Source organism: Oratosquilla oratoria, chromosome 28 (assembly GCF_046742065.1).
Source record: "Oratosquilla oratoria isolate Oo_2021 chromosome 28, ASM4674206v1, whole genome shotgun sequence".
NCBI lineage: Eukaryota > Metazoa > Arthropoda > Malacostraca > Stomatopoda > Squillidae > Oratosquilla > Oratosquilla oratoria.
The window spans coordinates 46,428,771-46,443,770 of record NC_134804.1 but is presented as its reverse complement, the minus strand read 5'-3'; the positions used below and the strand labels follow the sequence as shown (position 1 = coordinate 46,443,770).

General features: G+C 38.2%; 1 protein-coding gene across 8 annotated transcripts in view; it reads left to right on the top strand.

Moving 5' to 3' along the window:
• Positions 1 to 15,000, top strand: part of Fhos (Formin homology 2 domain containing) — a 202,318-nt gene that overhangs the window by 32,372 nt on the left and 154,946 nt on the right. The window contains exon 1 of one of the 8 annotated variants that reach the window (XM_076211413.1): positions 6,246 to 7,318. The exons of the other annotated variants lie outside the window; for them this stretch is intronic. Within the exon in view, the coding sequence (XP_076067528.1) occupies positions 6,569 to 7,318 (750 nt within the window). The 5' untranslated portion in view covers positions 6,246 to 6,568. Of the gene's footprint in view, positions 1 to 6,245; positions 7,319 to 15,000 lie in introns of those variants that run through there. 8 annotated transcript variants of the gene reach the window in all.

The following is a 15,000-nucleotide window of genomic DNA, read 5'->3' as shown; positions in this document are numbered from 1 at the left end:
AAGAGAAACTCAAAATTATTTATCTAATACAGTTGATGTATACAGAAATCGTATTTGAATTTTCAAATGAGAATATACCATTTCATATCATACTATTGCAGAGGCCTTTTATGCCCCTGGTCATACATCCAAGATTCTCGTCAAATGTTGTGAATTTGAAAAACTGCAAGACGACTTTGCTTACAGTATTGTAGAATTCCCTAAGTCTACAATTCAACAATGTTTCTAATATTCGTATAGGTTGAACTTCTCTTAGTTTGCTATGTAGTTTCTCAATATATAATCCAAAGGTAATATGATATTTGGAGATTCGAAAAATCAAAGATTGTAAACGAAGTCGTTTCTATGCAAACGAACTCGTTTGAGTCGCGCATGCGCAACCGGGGCTTTATGTCACAATCTGTCAGTTGCTTGTGCCTCGCTCCCCGTATGAGGATCGACAGAAATTGAACGCACAAAGAATGTCGACATTAACGGCTTTCTTTCTTGCCAGGGTTGAGTCGCGACAACTTTCTTTTGGAATTTGTCATGTGCGTCGGAAACTTGCGTATTGTAAGTTTGCGTTCACATACACACACACACACACACACACACACACACACACACACACATATATATATATATATATATATATATATGTGTGTGTGTGTGTGTGTGTGTATTGTATATATATGTATACATACATAAACACCAGATGCTATTTACAGGAAAGTGATTACCCAAACGGTTACAAGCTTCACATGTCTTACATAGTCAATAAATTAGTGGTTTTAGTGTTACCCCTACCGTCCAGTATCATGCAACAGTCTTGTATGACTTCATTCAAAAAGAATGCCAATTATTATTTTTTTTTTTCTTTTTTTTTTTCTTCTACCGTTCCTCCATTCGGTTATCGTCTTTAAACATTTCTTTCACAAATTCCACGACTCTTTGATGTTCATAATCAAGTCAACTTCAGCCGAATAAAATGATCAGAAATTAGCACATAAAATAACAGATGAGTAAATGAACGAGTAGATAAGTAGACAAATAGAAAACGAATGAACAAATATAAAAAATGGTGAACATACAAGTAAATGTAAATAAAGATACAGATAGACAAATGAGCATAAAAACACACGCGTCTATCACTACATCCTTTTACATGATATTTAAATCATGAATGATTATGTTCAAACCTTGAACTATAAGAATAAAAAGTTAATCTTGAAACTGATAATATTGAATAGTAAAATAGCCAAACCAATTAGCGTAGTTGACTTCAATAATATATATTATGTGTCTGTGTGCATACATATGTATATACATGATACACACACACACACACACACATACACACACACACACACACACACACACACATATATATAAATATATATGTGTGTGTGTGCATACATATATATACATTTATATATATATATATATACATATATATATATATATATATATATATATATATATATATGAGTGGTAGGGTGGTGAGATAGACACCGAAAGTCGTTGGAGTTTTTATTTACAGACGTTTCGCTCTTAACAGAACACTGTTAAAAGCGAATAAAACTCCAACGATTCTCGGTGTTTATCTCACCGCCCTTCCACTCATACATGTGTGTGTGCGTGCGCGCACGTGGGTGTGTGTGTGTATGTGTGTGTGTGTGTGTGTGTGTGTGTGTGTGTGTGTGTGTGTGTGTGTGTGTGTGTGTGTGTGTGTGTGTGTGTGTGTGTGTGTGTGTGTGTGTGTATACATACTATGGACACTGGGAAAGGTAACCCAGGAACAGTGGGAGTGGGTTACCACAATGTACCATAACAATGGCCTGATCGTCCGTCGCGGCTGCATTGCGCTCTTCTCGGGGCTGGTTTGTGTTATCATTGGGGCGTCTGGCTTAGCGGTTTCTGAAGGGTTTGAGGCTGGAAAGGATGGTGGGCACTCCCTGCTGGGTGTTCGTTGTGTGCTGGCTATACTTGATGTGAAGGGCTTCAAGGAAGGTGAGGCGGCGCTTGTCACTCCGTCGGTGATCTTGGTATTGTTCCCTAAAATGGATCTGGTGATTGGGGTGTTGTGTGTGTCCTGGAGGTGCCGTTTAGGGCCTCTACTGTAGAGGTGGTATGTCAGACGTCTGGAAAGACGAGTAGTGGCTAGTCCGATGTAAGAATCTTTTGGAGTACAATCCTCAAATGGTACACCAGATTTACACATTCGATGGCGGTGGGTCGTGGGGAGCTGTTATTCTTTATAATGAGGTCCTTGGTTCTCTTAAGAACATAAGAATGAAGGAGACTGCAAGAGACCATAAGGCCTACACTAGGCAGCTCCGTATCCATCACCACCTGTCATCCCTATCCATAAAGTTGTTTAATCGTTTTTTAAAACAACTGATAGTTTCAGCGCTTACTACACGGTTACTATGTTTATTCCATTCGTCGACCACCCTATTAGTAAACCAATTCTTTCCTATTTCCTTTTTAAATCTAAATTTGTCCAGTTTATAACCATTACTGCGAGTCTTGCCCTGTTGTTTTAATATGATGACCTTGTTTGCATCACCCTTGTTAAAGCCTTTGATCCACTTGAACACCTCTATTAGATCACCCCGCACTCTGCGTCTTTCCAGAGAGTGTAAGTTAAGGTGCCTAAGCCTCTCTTCGTAAGGCAAATTTCTGAGTCCATGTATCATTTTGGTCATTCTTCTCTGTACTGATTCTAGTGAATTGATGTCCATTCTGTAGGATGGAGACCAAAACTGTACCGCATAGTCAAGGATGGGTCTAACTATCGCTAGATAGAGTTTAATAATTACCTCTGCACTTCTATTCGTTACCGTCCTAGCAATGAAACCTAATGCTCTGTTAGCTTTATTCCTAGATAGACTACTTTCTTCATCCTCTCTGAAAATCGGATCGCAGTCAGGTACTTTATCTAACCTCTCATTAGTAAACACCGATAGAAAATAATTGTTAAACTCCTCACTCATTTTTTCCTCCGATTCTATCATGACATTTTCATCGTTTTTAATTGGTCCTATTCTTTCTTTATTTTTTGTTCTATAGAGATGAAAGAAACCTTTTGGGTTGGATCTTGCTTGACTAGCAACCTTAATTTCATAATTACGTTTCGCTGTACGTGTATTCTTTTTAACCAGCTTTGCCATTTCGTTATATCTTGATCTAAGGTGTGTTTCCCCGTTTTTTATTTTTACGTAAAGTCCTCTTTTCATTCCGATCTCATGTTTCAATCTGTCCGTCATCCATTTGGGAGTATTACTATTTTTCCGTATTGACTTCAGGGGGGTAAATGTATTTTGTGCATTAATAATTAAATCAGTTAGATTGCTATACATTTCATCCAAATCGCTGACCTGTCTGTTGTTCTTATAGTAAATGGACATTTTTATGCGTGTATAAATCTGGTGTACTAGTCTTAGTGACCATTTGGGGGACTGTACACACAAATATTCCTACATCGGACTCGTATGTATTTATCTGTATATATATATATATATATATATATATATATATATATATATATATATATATATATATATATATATGATATACTGTATATGTTTGTATGTATATCGTAAGCAAAAACAAAATCTGGTGAGTCATTACAGTGAGGAGGATCATGATCTTATGACGTCATGTCGTAAAGAGAGCTCAAAGTCGTCGCTGATATGATTGTCATTGCGTGGAAGATAGAGCTACTGGGGCGCTACCCAGATAGTATTTTGTTTTAAAGAGCAGAAAGGGCTTAATAAATATTCTTTATTTAAGAATAGATGAATATTTAGATTACTGTAATAAAATGAAAAACGTGAAATTATATGCTTCCAAACGTATACTTGTTGGTAAATTTATTAACTACAAGACATTAAAGAAATTGACGAATCCAGGACGCAGGTCACGTTCGAGTGTGCATGATGCTGATAGACAAAAAGTGGATTGAAACATAATACAAACAAAGCATATTTCCAATTAGATTATATGAAAATAAAAAATAGTAAGTTCAAAAACATGCTACATTTCACAGCATACAGTGCATTTAATTATTACCAAACAAGATGTTAGGCAGAGTTAGAATTGGATTTTACAAGTATTGAGGTCACCAAGTTTAATATGTAATTCTTTAGAAAACTTACGTTCTACATGTTCCAATGTAAGGTTGCTACCAAAGAAGTGCTCATTATGATAAGAGCTTCAACATAGTATGAGTAAACTAGCTTAGTCTAAATTATGTATTTCACGTCCTCAACAAGACAAATAAAGAATTATGTTTCTGTGCTGTTCTAACAATATAGTTATGTCGTTTTATTCTGGTCGAGAGGTCTTTGCCTTTTTTTCCTGGGTAAATTTTTTCACTCTCTCTACAAAGAATATTGTATATGCAACCTCTTGATTTCAAGTCGAATGTCTAATGAATAGATTCTTAAAGGTACATGGATTATTGAAAGGTAACCAACATGTATGTATATACATAAATATATTTATATTAATGCATATATAAGTGTATCTGTCAAATATGTTGGAAGAACACGTGTATATATATATGTATATATATATAATATAATATATATATATATATATATATGTATATATATATAATATAATATATATATATATACACACATATAAATGTTATGTGTTTGCATGTATATTTATATATGAAAAAGAGATTACGAACGACATTATTTTGGTATTATTTGACTTCTTCCTATTTTCTCTTTTTTTTCAATCAAAACTTTTCTCTCTGGAGGATAAAAGTAAATGCATTTTCCTGACCCAGATATTTCGGCGTTTTGTTTCCAAAGAAACATCGTCAGGAATAACTGCAATAACTAGATTTTTTTTTTTATTTAGGTGCTAAATTCTGTATTGTTTGTTACATCACGGGAATAGTTGTAAAAAATATTTGTTACATTTTGCACCATTTTTTTGTTGTTGCTGTTGTAAGTATTCCTGATGATGTCTCTTTGCAGACGGAACGTGATTATCGTAGAGCTCATTTACGCTCGTTGGTGTAAATAGTTGTGCTTTTACTGTAGATGTGTACAATTTCTTACATCCTCTCTCAATTGCGTAACCAGGATTAAGTTAGCACAAATAGCTTCACACATATTTCAGTGGATTCTCGCAGACTTATGCATGCAGCCATTTCTGTCTCTGTTTCACAATGATCATACGTCACTTGATTCCCTCCTGATCTTCTCACTCGGTATTTAAGACTCTTTACTCATTCTCGGTCAATTCACAGTTTTTTCCCAACATCCTTTCGAATCCTCTGCCAACATCTCAACTCGTGTTTCCTTTCGGTTGTCTGAAACTTGGAGATCTGCCCGAGTGTTGCTGTGCCTGCGATCGTATCTTGTTGAGCCTCCTTACTTTACTCCTACTCATCCTGGTAATTTTATCCAAATCCGTCTATATACGCTCCTTCCCACTTCTGTCCGTCTGAGGGTTGAGTCCAACCTAAACATCTAAACCTGGATCAACCTTCTCGAACTGACTTCCTCTTTCCCATTCACCGAGTTGTGGATTTTTTCTTCTTCTTTTTCTTCTTCTTTCTTCTTCTTCCTCTTCTTTTTCTTCTTTCTTCTTTTTCTTCTTTTTCTTCTTCCTTTCCTTCTTCTTTTTCTCTCGTCTTTTTAATTTTCTTCTTCTTCTTATTATTATTATTGTTATTTTTCTTCTTCTTCTTTTACTTCTTTTTCCTTTTTCTTTTTCTTTTTGTCTTTTTCTTCTTTTCGTTCTTCTTTTTCTTCTTTCCCTTCTTTTTCTTCTTCATCATCATCTCCGTTATCTTCTTACGTACTGTCCATCTCACTGTAATGTCCATCTTCCCTATTTCCTTCTTTCCTCGTTATCTTCTTCCGTGTCCACCTCCCTTATCTCTCCTGGCTCTTCGTGCCGCGCCCCACTTCCCGGCCCCACCCCGCCCCACCTCATCCCGAGCTCCAGACGACATGCAGCGACGACCCCGTGCACAGTCGTTGCCCCTTCATTCTATGGTCTCATGAACAATAACCTCAAAATTGCCCGTCACTAGACGAGGTGCTAAATTTATACTTTCGCGTGTCAGGTTTCGTACGTTTGGCAGCTCGATCCCCCCTCTAAACTCCCCCCTAACTTCCCCCCTTCAGAAGGTGCTGCCCTCAGTTTGAGGCCTTCCTCCTTCCCTCCCTTCCCCCTTCCCCCCTCCCCTCTCTCGAGCCAACCACCACGAGGTAGACCCCGAGCTAACTTTATCCTGATGCACAGCAGCCCACGAAGCAGCACTCCCTCTCCTCCACTACCACCTTTCCGTTTTCGTGCCCTGACTACAGGCTCCGTTGTCCGTAGCCAAGCCACTCTCCGCACCACCTGCGCCAGCCAGTACCTACTGACATTGCGTGACAGTTGGTCCGTTCGCGTGAAGCTGCCGCCTCCTCTAAAGTAGGCCCGCCAACGGAGTGTTCTTGGTCTGTCAGTTTTACTGTGGTGAAGAAGGAGAGAGAGACCACACTGAGTGCTTGAGGTCGTGTAGATATATTCTTCGGTTTGCCTCTGGGCTCGATAACACACTTGTGACAACATGAAGTCTGTAATGAAGTATCTTCTGGCTGATGCCAGGGATGTCAAGGATACGGGACCATCGCCCTACGAAGGAGACTCAAATCTGAAGATCGCCCTCCAGAGACACGCCCCAGACCACGTTCGACGACGAGTTCGGGAGCGCGACCGAGGAGGCGCACAGAATCGACACTCGCTCGATCTCGATTATGTCTCCGAAAACCAGAACAGAGTTCCCTCCAGCTCGAGCTCTTATTACAACGACCCAGTTCGGTATCGTCGAACTACGAGTGACGGAACAGCTCTCACTAACGGCAACAGAAGATCCCTCGATCTCGATGCCCTGCACGGGGACGATCCAGGAGGGGCTAATGACACGACCCGAAGACGAAGAACAGTCCACTTCGATGTTCCTGGGTCCTCGGAGAAACAACCACAGACTTATGAATCGAAACCCCGAAGTCGTCCTCGGGAGAGGAGAGCCTACTCTCCTTGCAGCGACCACGATTCCAACCAGGGCGACTACCCTGGGGTCAACCTTGAACTCAAACGGTTAATGGACGTTAAGCCTCAGAGTTATGCCGAGGCCCAGCGAGTCAAGAAACAACTTCGGAGGATCATTAGTGGTCCTAACACCACCTTCGAAGACCTCAAGGTGTACCGGATTGCTCTGAAGCGTCTCCGTCGAATCGTGAGACAGGAACAGGAAAAGGAGATCCAGGCAGCCGAAGAGGAAGCAAGGGATCGTCGTTTCCAAAAGTTTATTGACAAGGTACGTTGAGCCCCAAAGTACGTTTCGTGTAGTACAGGAATCTCGCGGGCAGCTTATGAATGTCTCAATGTTGTGAACATATAATTAGCTCCTTGGGACATGAGGGTGTTCTCCGTCATTTAAGAAAAAGAAAATGTCAGGTGCTGCCCAGAATACCTATATATATATATAATATGGCAGACTCACATGACTTGTGTATCATCTCAGTGAAAGTGAGGTAGGGTAAGGACGGAAATGGTTTATCGTCTATATCCGTAGTTACCGATGTATCTCCGGTAAGGTATAATGAGCCTGTGATTGTTTTCAGTGCCCACATCTACACTACATACTCTTATCTTTCATTGTTCGTGATGGCATTGTCCACACACATCTAGATCGTTGATTGGATAACTTTATCACGGACTAACCACTATCTGATAGGCGTTTTTGTTGATTTTACTCACGGTGTGACGTATGGTAGATTCAGGATGATATCGATGTCAAGGACAAAAGCCCATCGTTTACGGTATATAGGGTGTCGTATTTGATACTCTTTTAAGAACTATGTTATGAACATGAGTAGAACAATGTCTGTTCTTCCCCTATGGTATCAAACCGGCGACAATTTAAGGAAACAGACATGAAACATATAGAGCTGTTAAACTGGTTAAATATGTTCGCTTAAAACATGTGGAAATGATAAACTGGCAAGATATGTTCAGTAGTATAAAAAGAGGCGAACTTGTCACGTTATTTAGCTGTGGCATTCATGTACAAGGAAAGTGAATGATATCGTATTATTTTGGGTATTGTCAACCTCGTCGAAGTAGCAATGTTCTGGCGGTTTCGAATGCTTTGTAGTATGGACCAGGCAACCATATTGTTCAGGCGATAAGCGTGTCCCCGGCCATAATGGCATTTCAATTATCTACCTCAATTTCTCCTTTGATATATTGCCGACATTCCCACGTCCTCATTTCTCAGCCTGTTTGTTCCCTTCACAGTCCTAACCCCATTCATTCCTCTCCCACTCTCTTCCTCGTCTTTGTGTTTCTCGACCTTTCCCCCTAACAAACTACTTTAGAACCTACTCTGATCGATGAGATACCTGGTGTTGTTATAGGCTGTAGTTTACAAACGTCTTTATCTTTGCGGGCCATCTCGAGCAGATGTGATTTCTCGAACCCGTCAGACCTCTTTGCTAAGCAACCCCTCATCGGGCCTCCAACGTCTCAGCACAGTTGTCTCTCCCTCTAGCTCCTCTTCCGTGTTTCCTCGTTTATCTCAACACAGTTTTCTCTCTCCTTGTGCCTCGTCATGTCCTCTAGGTCTCCTTCCCTTGTGTCACACATCTCATTTATTCACACAAACTATTTCTGCGCCTTCATCAAAGCCACCACCTGTTTTGTACCCCAAGATGGTCCCCCACCATGCCGGATGTTCTAAGACTCTGAAGAGTGTTTACCCACTGTTAAACAACTCGAGATTAAAAAGATAATTAAGAAACAATAGCAAGGGGTTTAGTAAATGATCGATATGGTTATTAATTGACTTGATACATTATCTATGAATTTTCATTGTTATTCTCTTTATCTATGGCGGATGTGTACATGAAATGGGTTGTAAATTCGACTATCAATAACGATTCCTTTCAACCACAAAATATGAAAGAAAATGGGAAGATGGGGTTATTTTCTAGCCAGTAGGACGTGGGTTAGGTAGTGGGGGAAGGGAGATCATGAGTTAAAGCCATAAATACGTCCACTTTTTTCTCTAATAAATGGGTAAACATGCCAGGAAGAGTTTCCCAATCGGGTTTTCCCCCCGGAACTTGGATGGTCCGTAAGAGAGGCCTAAAGGTTCCGGGTGGGAGAGTGGTAGTCAGGTTAAATATAAACATATCCACTTTGAGCCATTTTGTTGTTTAGTCTTGTATTCACAATATTTACGTTGCCAATAAACTCGGGGGAAAAAAACCTGAGTTGTTTATTTGCTTTTGAGAAATATCTGTTAAGTTTATGAAAGATATAGAAAGATTAATGAAGATATGTAATGATTTTTGAGTAGAGGATCCTTTTGAAATGAAAATTATATCAAGAGTTTCGTCAAAGAAAAAAAAGGTTGACAAATGCTGATTTAGGATGCCATGAAAGCACCTGTGAATATACACAGTCATCACAGCCATCATATTTATATATACTTATACATATACTGTACATGTACACATATACATAGTCATGTACATATACTATCATATACATATACTATACATATACATACACATATACATATACTGTACATATACATATTCATATACATATACATATACTGTACATATACATACACATGTACATGTACATTTATATATAAATATACATATTCCTACACATATACATACACATATTCATATACATATACATATATCGTACATATACATGCACATGTACATGTATATGCATACATATACTGTACATATACATACACATGTACATGTACATATACATGTATATATACTTATAGATATACATATGCATATACAGTACACATATACTGTACATATACATGTTCATATACATACCCATATACATACACATGTACATTTATATATATACATATACATACACATACGCATATGATATATGGGTATGTATATATATCCATATGCATTCATATGTACATATGTCTCTTGGCTTTAGCCTCTTTGCTCGGGTACATTACTCTTAACACGAAATAGTGAGTGCAGTGAACCTTTCTGGCACCAGACAGCAGCAGCAACAGCAGACGACAACGACGCTCAAGCTCTGGTGGTATGAGCCTTATGTGGGGGGGGAAGCACTCGATGCTGTCTTGTTCGAAAGCGATCAGCATTCGATGTTTTTCTGTCCATAAATGATCAGTATTCGATGCTATATCGCTCAGAAGTAGTCCGCATTCTGGTTTTCTTGCTCAAAACTTGATCAAAACGACTGCTGTCGTGTTGATTATTGGCTTGAAAAATGGAATATTGAACGTGACCAGCATTTGATGATGTTTTGTCCCAAACTAGCTATATATATATATATATATATATATAAATATATGTATAATATATATATATATATATATATATATATATATATATATATATATATATATATATATATATATATATATATATATATATATATATATATATATATATATATATATATATATATATATGATGGCTTGTTCCGAAGATCCGAGATCATTGAGAAGAAAGTCTTTAGAGGTAGGCTAATTTGTGGCTTGCTGTACAGTCCAATCCGTGATAGGCACACTCTTCCACAGGCTATGCACGGGAATCATATATATGTATATGTGTATGTATGTATGTATATATATATGTATATATATATATATATATATATATATATATATATATATGTGCGTGTGTGTATAGTTGACTACTGGGTTTTCACAAAGAAAGGATTCTGTAGTATGGAAAGCCTCACAATGTGTTGAGAAAAATAATTCGCTCGTTTGGTCTACTTATCTGTTACAGGTAATTTCTGTGGAAGTGTTAAAGACTGTGTAGAAATGTTGTCCTCACGTGGGGATAAAGGTGGTAAATGTTTCAAATAAGGGTAATCTGATTCCCATTTCGAAATGTAAGGAAATTTTTGTCCTTCAATCGTTCCTTCTTGTACACTTCTCGATGGAAAGAAACATGGAGCTGGAGAAGCCAGGACAACGCCGACGGCAACAACAACAACAACATAACAACAACAACAACAACATAACAACAATAACAACAACGTAGCTACAACAACAACAAACAACTTATCATCCAACTCGCTGACCTATTTCTCACTTGCACAGACTCGCCGACTCCGAGAAGCCGACGACGGCAAGCGTCCGAGTCCATAGGTCACCCATTGAATAGATTTTGTGGAAACGCGTGGAGATGGAGTGATGAATATGGGGAAGTGTAGTATGAAGGGCGTCTTCTGTGTGATGGTGGTTGCCTCTGGTGCAACTGGTGGCTGTTGCCAGGACGTTTCTGTGTTGGGGCGTTGGTGTGCCAGAGGATCTCTGTCTTGTGACTGATTTCTCTGTCGGTTTCGTTTCTGGGAGTTTGAAGTTCAGAATTAGCAGTCTGTTGTTGAGTGTTTGGTTTGTGATCTAAGTGTAATATGTTTATATATGGATGTATTGTGGAGTATTGGAGGGCAGGTTATTGTTGATGTTTTAGTAGAATAATGCTGGGGTTAAAATTATGATCTATTCAGTGTTGTTTCTGTGATATGTTCAGGTTTTGATGAGAAATATGTGCCTATCATTCTCACAAGCTACTCTTTGGAGTGGATTTTGGTTTCTTTGTGTAGATGTTTTATTGGTATTGTTTTCATGCAACCAGCTATCTTTTGATGTTTTATGTCGTGTTGTTTTAAGGATCTCTGCTTTCCTGAATGTTGGATACTATGGTATTATAATAAGGTAAAAGGGAAAATGAGTGATGGATGGGTAGGGAAGGAGCCTATTTGTAGATAGATAGGTAGATAAATAGGTAAATAGACAGATGATGTAGATACATTGTTAGGTGTAATTCTCATGAGTTGAATGTCTACAATGGTGAATGTTTTTTTTCTGTTGTCCAAATTCTGTATCTGCCACTCTTCTACGCATGTTCAGTTTCTAATTTGCCTTCATGATGAAGTCTTGAATGTGTAGGCTAAAGGTGATTTGTGTATCAGATGTTAGGCCAAGTATTTGAAGGTATTTTGTCCAGGGGAGGAGGTAGACTTCTGACCACTCCGTGCTTCATAGATCTATGGTAATCTGGGGTAAGCAGCATCACTGAGAGCCTCTGATGGGATGCAGATGTTTTGTTTTGACATAGAAAAAACAACAAAAACAACAACGGCAACAGTAATAACAGCAGTAACAACAATAGCAGCGATAACAACAACAGCAACAACAACAACAACAACAAAACAACAGTAGCAGCAGCAACAAAACAGCAGTAGCAACAACAAAAACAACAGTAGTAGCAACAACAAAACAGTGGCAACAACAAAAACAACAGCAGCAACAACAAAAACAGTAGCAACAACAAAAACAACAGTAGTAGCAACAACAAAAACAACAGTAGTAGCAACAACAAAACAGTGGCAACAACAAAAACAACAGTAGCAGCAACAACAAAAACAACAGTAGCAGCAACAACAAAAACAACAGTAGCAGCAACAACAAAACAACAGTAGCAACAACAAAAACAGCAATAGTATCAACAACAACAAAAATAACAGCAGTAGCAACAACAAAAACAGCAACAGTAGCAACAACAAGAACAACACCGGCAACATGAACAACAACAACAACAGCAATAGCAACACAAAGGCTGATGCTGCAGTGTGACTGTCAATTCAAATTCGACATTCATTCGTGATTCTAGGATGAGGCAAGTTTCCATCAGAGAACCATCCACAATTTCGTAAGTTGTGAGAGGAGGCGCACTCTTTGCAAACAGGAAAACCTGCCGTACATTGCTCTGGCAGTGAAGTTAAAGACACGTGAAAAGTTGTACATTATTTTTATATATACACCATGCTTTAAACTTCATCTAATGACATGAGAAGATATTGCAATTGAATTATATTTCTGTTTACATTTTTATCTGCATGAAGGTTATTTATCTAAATACCCTCACACCAGTATCATGACCATCAAAGCATATGCAAACTGTTGTGCTTGAAAAAGTATATTTGTGTCAAAACTTGTACCTTTGGAACTTATCTTTGAAAGAAATTGAGAGGTACCATACGGTTCATGGTAAGGGATGAGTGGAATAGGTTGTGACCATTCTCCTCGCCACATAGACAGCATATCTGTCTAGAATAGAGGAAGTGAACCCGATGTCGTCATTTCTAGAGTCATCTCAACGACATCTAGGAAGTCAGGACAAATGATGAGCCGGCATCCAGTCCGCGCTACGACCCTTTTCTATTTCCATTCTTGTTATTTGTCTGTGCCACCTGGACAGGTCTTACTTGTCTGTACCACCTGGATAGGTCTCTTTTCTACCTGTTTATTAGTCTGATCCCCTTTCACTCTTCTTTTTTGGTTAGTGTGTACCACCTGGATATGGTTCTTGTCCATCTTTTGACCAGTCTGTCCTCCATACTTGTCTGTACCATCTGAACGGGGTATCTTCATCTTGTCGACATCCACCTTGTCTCCATTTTTTTTTTCGTTCCTTCCTTGTCTGAAAATTGGTCAGATTTTCTAATAGCATACACAGTCCACGTACAGCCAATTTCCACCACTGTTATCTTCTTCCATATAATTGATTTCAATGTTCACAACTCAGATACATACATAATTGTTTCCACTCTGTTCTCAACTATACTTATTTTTGACACATTTGGCGTCTTCTTCTTCTCCCAGTTTCTTTACAGTGCTTTCTTCTTTTGTTTCCAACATTTTACGCTCAACGTTTTCCTTATGCTACCGTTCGCTGCTATATCTGCTTCTAGTTGCACAACAAAAGCTAAATCAACTGCGCGAAACTAGTTTCTTCATTGTTCTCAATTTTGATATACGAATCTCTCAATGACCCAAAGATGCCGTTGCTTCACCTTCGTATTTTTTTTTTACGCGAAGGGAATTATGTGTATACAACAAAAATGAAAATGTTTATTGATTCATGTTGAAATCATCAGCCCAGCCCGTCGGTGTCCACTGGTTAGGTTGTCGTCGTGAATTGAATTCAACGGTTTCTTTTACTGTAACGGTTAGCCGTCGCTTTTATTTTTAATTTCACTGATTAACTCTACATATCCTTTTATACTTTCTTAATCGTCTGTATCGAGTGATATTTGATTACTAATGACCGGTACAATCCCATCACTTACAGTGTGTGTACAAATAAATCTAATTCCTTGAAACGTAGATCCTGCCGTTGTTCATTCGAGTATAAAATAAATAAGTAGATAAAAATGGTACAGATTCTAGAAGAGATGTAGCAACTTGTCCCAGTCGATTATTTTTATATTTTTATTTCCAGTCAACGGAAATTAGAGTATTCGTTCACCATTGTTGCACATGATGGAATAAATGATAGGAATGTTGGCTCGACGTTCCTGGTCGGATCGTTGCCAGGTCTCACAAGCCATACCAAAGTTACGTAGCCGTTGTCCTGAAGTATGTATGGCACTTCCACAAAAACAAAACTACCATCTGGCATTGTTTTGCACATTACAAAAAGAAAATTACTCCTTTGTAGCAGCTTTATCAGTTGCATACATCAGTGGATCGATGAAAAATATTTCGTGACGTTATTGGGAATATTCAGGGAACTAGAGAGGAGAAATTAAACCAAACGATGACTTGTATGTGTGGCTGTAGGTGGAAGTGTCTGTTTTATTTGAACATCATTCGAAACTGAAAGAAATTAATTTGAATAATTACGGGTGGAATGATTCTATAAGGCCACGGGAAATCACAGAAAGTTTAAGCAAATTTAAGAGGAAACAGTGGAAAGGATGTATAGTAAAGTCTAAATGAATAAAAAAAAAAAAAGATATATAAAAGAAGAACCCTCCCCCAAAAAACAGAAGAAATAGTAATAATAGAAGAGAAAAGAAAAAAGGAGAAAAGTAAAAGAAAAATTAACAAGAAAAAAATCTTCTAACGCTAACGAACGACATTTGCAAAGGATAAAAGGGAAGATAAATTTTACA